The sequence below is a fragment of the Sardina pilchardus genome, chromosome 9 (genome assembly GCF_963854185.1).
Source record: "Sardina pilchardus chromosome 9, fSarPil1.1, whole genome shotgun sequence".
In the NCBI taxonomy this organism is placed as follows: Eukaryota; Metazoa; Chordata; class Actinopteri; order Clupeiformes; family Clupeidae; genus Sardina; species Sardina pilchardus.
This window is the reverse complement of record NC_085002.1, coordinates 14,086,898-14,094,203: the sequence shown is the minus strand read 5'-3', so window position 1 is coordinate 14,094,203 and position 7,306 is coordinate 14,086,898. Positions and strand designations below refer to the sequence as shown.

At 42.0% G+C, this 7,306-nt stretch overlaps 1 protein-coding gene across 1 annotated transcript; it reads right to left on the bottom strand.

Annotated features, from left to right (window-relative positions):
- Window positions 1-402: 402 nt before the first annotated feature.
- Window positions 403-6,475, bottom strand: synpra (synaptoporin a). The gene is made up of 5 exons (XM_062544953.1): window positions 6,452-6,475; window positions 3,311-3,435; window positions 1,309-1,507; window positions 818-1,009; window positions 403-735 (listed from the first exon to the last, which is right to left on the bottom strand). Exons 1-5 carry the CDS (start codon window positions 6,473-6,475, stop codon window positions 403-405), a joined length of 873 nt encoding a protein of 290 aa, XP_062400937.1.
- Window positions 6,476-7,306: the final 831 nt, after the last annotated feature.

Below are 7,306 nucleotides of genomic sequence, written 5' to 3'. Positions count from 1 at the left end.
TTGCTTACATAGCATGAGGCTATTTTTTTGACACCACTTCAGTACATAACAGCATAAGGTATAATGTAAACTAAATCATGCCGTCTTCATGAGCTTTTCGCAATATCTAAGAAATATGAGACAAGGACATGTTCAACCCCCGTTGTTTGAAAAGACACTATTTCTGCTATTAATCAACTTGTAAGTAACAAACCAAATAAAACAACAAACCCCAATGGCTGTTAGTGTCAACACAAATTAACCTGCTTTTATTAACGCCCTCATATGGCATTGACTTTGACTCTGAGGATTTCTGATGAATTGGCTTCACTGCCAATTGTTGTGCTGAATCATTAGTGACATAATTAAATTCCTTAATGAGACATGCCCTTGGAAAATGACACAGGCCTGCGGGCTGTTCAATCACATCTGGTTGGAGTATGAGGTGGGCCCTCCCACCTGGCTGTAGTCTAACGACTGGCCCAGGTCACCTTGGCTGCTGAAGCCGGCTGGTTGGTGGTAGCTGAGTGGTCGGTTGAAGCCCGCTGGGCTGTATGGAGGCTGGTTGTAGGGCGGTTGGTTGTAGGGAGGCTGGTTGTAGGGTGGCTGGTTGTAGGCCGGCTGGTTGAAGCCAGTGGGCTGTTTTTCCAAGCCACCCCCTGGGTACCCGTGCGGGCCACCCTTGTGCCAGCCCGTCTCTTTGAAGACGAACCAGATGTTGCCCGCCCACAGCACAAAGTTCAGGTACCCAAAGACCTGTGAAGGACAACTTCCATGAGATCTAATAAAGCACTATTTTATGTGTTTGTGTGTCTGTCTGTCTGTCTTTTGGACTCACCACAGATGTGTTGAGACCAGACCAGATGGGTCCGTAAATAGAGCCGCACTTGTTGCCCTGGACTTTGCAGGCGGACATCAGCAGGACCACCTCATCTGGATCCGTAGCCACTTTGACGTCCGAGAGACCTTTAGCCCAAGCTGAGGAGCTGACCAGCCACATGAAGGAGAACACCACGGTCACAATGAAGTCCTGAAGGGAAGAAGCACAGCAAACATTTACATTCACATGTATGCATTTCATTTAGCTGTCTCTGTTATCCAAAACAACTTGCATAGAGGAATAATGTTCAACACAGCGCAATGCACTCAAGCAGTGTACCAGCGTCCACCTTTAAACCTGTATAAGAAGCCTCTCTGAATGGCCAGATAACCATGAAGGCTGACGTCATTAGAAGGCATATAATAAAAAAAGAATATATATAAACAACTTTTTTTGTCTAGCACCTTTTCAAAACATGGTTTACAAAATCCTTTAGGGTTTGCACTTACAATGAGAGGCCCCCTGTTGTTCTCTCTGTACTTGTTCTGATAGAAGATGTAAACAACCGTGGCCAACAGAGAGTAGAGGAAGGAAAACACGGCGATGGTGACAAAGAACTGGGCAGAGGAAGAGAAGTCCCCCACCAGGTACAGGCGCTCCTGTGCCCTCCCCTCACAAACCGGGGCCTCGAAAGACACCTGGTGCAATCTGACAGAAATAGCAGAGATTCAGTTCATCACAATATAGCTGGCTGATAAGAGTAGTCTGAAATGTTGACTATGTTGACGTGTTGAGGACCATGGGCAAGAGATGCTTTATATACCACAAATATTATACTCAGAAGGACACTGACAGAAGGACAAACATCACCTAAACCATAACCTCATCCAGCCCCCACTATGACCGTGTGCCTCTCGAGACACTCTCCATGCCAACTTGTGATTGCTAAATCCTGTAGGCGGTTTTCATAAGTCTACAACTCGGCACAAACGAAATCAAGTGCTAGAGTGCTGAACAGTTTCTATTTTATCTGGTATCCTTAAGATTTGATTCTCCAGTGAAAAGTCTTATCATCCCTTCCTCATATACACAGCATACCGTTGCCCTGCACTGGAGAACACGACACAAAAGCAAAACAGGAACCTCAGAACACCCTTTCAGCATGGGTCAAAAGTGCCATGTCCAGCTCAAGGTGATAAACAATGGCCATTCAACAAACCCCAGTGTACTCTGATGAACTCTCTCCATGTCCATTTTACCTCTTAGTTCATGAGCCGGTCAAAGGATAATCAGAAAAATAAGGGTAAAGATAGGGAAGTGCATGAGTTACATAAACACATAAACAGTTAAAGAGGTCAGACTATTGGACTAAGTGACATACTTGTGGTAACTCAATGGCATAATTACAATTTTTTAACTATCCCGTGTAGCCTTAGGATTTATGTCACTTATTTCAGTGTGCCCCCACAATTGTGTCACTTAACTATCGTTACAAACTAGACCACATTGCAACTCTAATTTCTGCAGGAAACATGCTTTGTTAAGGAATCTCATACTCCAAGTCAGGCTTTTAGAAAAGGAGACTGAGATTTTTGAATTATTTCACCAACTATTCCTGGACTCCTCTTGGGGTTTTGTGCAGGGAAGGTCATATTGTCTGGGTTATTGTGCATACTCTGCACTGTCTGGGAGGATGCTGCAGTCTCATATTGAAGGTACCTTTAATGTGCAAACATGGTGCTGGTGGAAATATACGCAAGGATCCTCGATGAGGAACATAATAATTTCATACAGTGAGACAGTTGGTCCCATCCCATCCTTCCGCATCCCATACAATCAGCAGACATACAGTAGACTATTAATGTTTTTTTACAGCCTGTCAGCTGAAAGTGCACAGTAGGATTAGCCTTGCAATTTAATTGGGAAGATACACTCAGCTCAGTCCATCACTTCACTTTGTCTCACACTAGAAAAAGACTACACTAACAGAGGGCTTTTTGGACCAATCAGATCTCTAGTGTGGATCCATGTTTGGAAGGAGACCATTTGAATGCATACAGTTTCTTGAAGATGATCATCTCAACACTGATCAAAAATGCAATCAAAAATGCATTTCTAAAAAGTGACCTTCAGTAGTACAACAAATACATTAAACATTAAAGAAATGCATTATTCATTGTTTTCCTTACTGACATAAATCAATACTCCAGTAACATTCCAGTAGTATACATTTAATATTAAACAAGTATATTATGTCAGCACATATTGACATAAATCAATACTGATGGTCACATGTATGTATGTGCAGTATGTATTTATGTACGTGTGAGTGCGCAAATGTATGTATGTATGTACGTACGTATGAATACATGTATATCTGTAAATGTGGATGCATGAATGAATATAAAATGTAGAGTCATTTTTCAGTTCACTATGACCCAGAAACAGGCTACCCCCTATGCCTTATTTGGCCTCATCTGAGGAGTGGCATGGTGATCAGAGCAGTCATACCTGAAGGGGTAACCAAAGTTGATGCCAATGCTGAGGTTGCTGTCCGCCTTGTTGATGCAGTCAACGCTAACCCGCAGCTGGCCAGAGTAGCCACCGCATGTTGCGAAGGCGAAGATGGCAAAAAGCTGAGAAGGAAGAATAATAAAACAAAACAACAACAAACAACAAAAACGTTAGTGACTGGCAGACACTAATGGCTATCTGATGGATGATGTACTTCTGTTCATCTCAGTAGAGGATGTTTGACTTTAAACAGGCACAACATGGGGGGTGCTGTTGTGGAGCAGCTGGCTACAGCACCCCTACCATCACTCGGTCTATGTGCCCACGGGGACTCAGGCTCGGATCCGGCCCAGGTCATTTACTGGTCCCACCCCACCCCACCTCTCTCTCCCCCTCACTTCATGTCAGTCTCTTCGCTGTCCTGTCATGGTAGAGGCAGAAAAGCCCCCCCCCCTCCCCAAACAAAACCCAAGAAGGTGTATTATGTAGCATAATGATTGACTTTTTTACTCTGCTTATTCACTGTAAGCCTAGCATATAATGAAGTATAAAGGCAACAGTTGGACAATCTACATAACAGGCTTTTTAAAAACATAAGATATTAATTAGTAATATTTGATTATGAGCATATGACTGCTCATCAATTTGGAGTCAAATGCGTCCGAGTTTCTGACATTGTAAGTTTCATTTACTTTAAGAGGCTCTTTCATCTGAGAAATAAGGGCAAGTACAGCAAGTTAATCCCGTGGTGTGGGTCAATTTCAGAACTGTGTGATCTTATAATGAGTGGGTCAATGCAATTACTGTATGTGTGCACTCCTAATTAATCCTTATTTCCAAACCCCCTGTGAATGAAAGATCACGACTCAATTGGACATGTCAGAGAAGGTCTCAACACGTTATATTTCTGAGAATTGGTCACAGTGGTGGACAGACACACACAGACACACACACACACACACACACACACACACACACACACACACACACACACACACACACACACACACACACACACACCTGTTAGACTATGTTTCATCTTAGGGTTTGTATTTAGTCCTTTAGCTTTTCTTCAGTGACCCAGGAGCTGATAATAAGCATTGAGGGCAGCCATCGTGAGAGTCTAAATTGTGGCTCTCGAACACATTATCCGAACAGTGAGAGGATAGAGGGAGCTACAAGAGTCCTTACCCCTGATGAAATGGCTTTTCAGTCTGCTGTTAGACAGCCAAAGATAGGAAAAAAGGAAAAATGTACATTGCCCAAATGCAAAAAAATCTCTGTGTGAGATTGCTTTTTTAAAAGAAGATTTTACTTATGAGATCCTGTAAATGGACTACTCTCAATCGCTGCTCCATACTCATTTAAACTCCATATGCCATATCTTCCATCATCCATTTCTAGAACATTCTCTTGGGAACATTAGGATGCACCCATGATGCCGTCAACAACAACAACAAAGGCTCAATGGTGCAGACTGCAGGCTGGAGGCCCAGAACAGCAAATGTGCTTAGGTCAGTGAGCTGCATTCCCTTCTCTTAGACACATTTCTGGATATTATCCACTGGATGCTATCAAGAAAACAAAACAAATCCTTCACATTACTCAAGTTTACACAAGTGGACAACCGTTTCTGCTGGATTATCCAAAAAGCATGGTGACATGGTATAACATTAAAAAAAAAGAAAAGGACTTTGGGTTTCTGCAGGTCAAGATGTGCCACAGAAGAAGGGGCTACAGTGACTGACCACTAGAATGCTGAGCGTGTGTTGCTGCGGAGACAATGGGCTCATCCATGGGACTGGGACGTGACTCAGTCTCAGCACTTGGGTGTCTCACGTGGGAACTGACCCCAGAAACAACACCATTGTGGATTCAGAGTGCCTACTTTAGTTGTTGAGTGTTGAGAGCATTGCTGAGGCTGACTGACAACACACCTGCTCTCCAGGTATGCTCATTCACAACATCCAACACGTCACTTATTTATACAGTCAAGGTTGTATAACTCATAAATTCTCCTACAAAGTCACAGTCTAATTTATGATCATTGTTATTATGACGATTTGCTATTATTATTATTCATTTACAAACATTTCTATTATTAACATTGTTATAGGCTATATGACTACTTTATACTTGTTCATTGGTAATGATAACGTTGTCGCTTTGGACAATGGTGTCTGCCAAGAACTGATAGCCATAAGCATGACCACAACACCAGAACAACAAATAATCCCTCCTTGAGTCACAATGAAAAATGTAATCATCTGAGATTGAAACTTTCATACTAAACATATTGTACAATGATTGCATTCCACTTAGAAATACAGCAGTAAATTCATACACTAATATATAGTAATATCATATAAGAAATACAGTAAAATACTATACTTTTTCTCTGTGAGTCACATGGATGGCAAGCGCCTTAAAGCACAAGGATCTATAAGTGCCTTCTTTGTTAAGATATGAACTGTGAGCCTGATGTCAAGGTTCCAGGTGTGTCTGAGAGAGCCTACTGGTAGATCAGAGATGGTGCTGAGAAGAGCAACAGATCAAAGTTCAATTGCTGGCAGCTACTCTGCTACAAGAAGGAAAGTGTGTTAAACAAAGCTGGTACCGGAGGAAAAGCGGGAAGCTGTCTGGAGGTTATTGCCAGACCTTTTGAAAAATGTTTAAATGCTCAACAGCAACAACATTTGTTTTTGTCAGAGAGTTTTAGTGTCTACTGTCAGTAAACACATCAGATGTGAACTAGCATAATGTATGCATGTCTAGCCAGAGTGGTGCCTGTCAGTACTTGCCAATGCAAGAAGAAATAAGTAGTTTCACTATCATTTGTCTTCCTTCTCACCAAGATTTATGAGGACTCTTATCAAGTAATGATTTGGATTCCCTTACAGTTGCGTACATCCACTGCAGCATTTTCTACCAAGCAAAGTGCAGCACTAGAAATATTTTGTCGATACAGAAAATGGTGTTTGTTTTACATGGAATGTGACTTTTTGATCGTTGTAATGTATGATGATCACAAAACATTGATTACAGAAACTCATAAATATGAATAGAAACACAGATAAGTCACTTAGCACTTGACACACACCTGATGATCTATTTGAAATGAGCAAAAGAAGAACTTACCGGAGCAAATATGACCATACACATTTAGGCAAAGAGAAATATCCAGTTTCACTACAGAACGGGCTTCCAAGTAGCTCTCTCTGTCATGCTAGTCATAAGAGGAGAGGAGAATGCTCCCTACAGCCAGACCAGGATAATGTGATATGTCTACTATTTTTTCCCTCTCTCTCTCCTTCTCCTCCTCCTCCTCTCTCTCCCTCCCTCACTTGTGGAGTAAATAAAGAATGAATGGGATCAATGCAGAGGAAGGAATGAAAGTGAGAAGAAGATATATGGTAGCCTATACCTCTGTGGCTCTGTGGTCAAGTGGTCACCAACCCAGTGAAGGAAGCCAGTCCAGCTGTGCCAGCTGTGTCCTGATGGTGATCCTAATAATCCTGACACACACACACACACACACACACACACACACACTCACTCACTCACACACTGATCATCCCATCTGAGTGTTCTCTACTGTGCTTCATATGACTATCATGCTGCAGGTCTCATCATGGATTTTTATCAGTCACGGCAATACATTAAACTAACCGATAAAGGTGCACTAGGCAATACATGATAGTAACAGCAACAGTGAACTGTGGTGCATACGAGTGCCAAGACTAGGCTAAAAGTACAAGATAGTTACATAATAAAGCGCAACTTCTTCCGTTTCTCAATAAATGGTCTATTACAGAGATATTTAACTCCAGATGACCAAATAAGTCATTTGAATAGACTAATCAGAACAGCCTACTGTCTAACTCTCATAAAGCAAGGTACACACAATGCAATGGTCTTGGGTTAGATACCTACAGTAGGAAGTGCACACTGATTGGACTGTCTATCCTGTGTGTTGTTTAGATAATCTTAATC

Coding starts and splice junctions, on each gene's coding strand:
- synpra (XM_062544953.1), bottom strand. CDS start 6,475: ATGTGTATGGTCATATTTGCTCCG. Junction 1,508..3,310: donor AACTTTGGTTACCCCTTCAG/GTATGACTGCTC, acceptor TATTTCTGTCAG/ATTGCACCAGGTGTCTTTCG. Junction 736..817: donor CTGGTCTCAACACATCTGTG/GTGAGTCCAAAA, acceptor TGTCCTTCACAG/GTCTTTGGGTACCTGAACTT.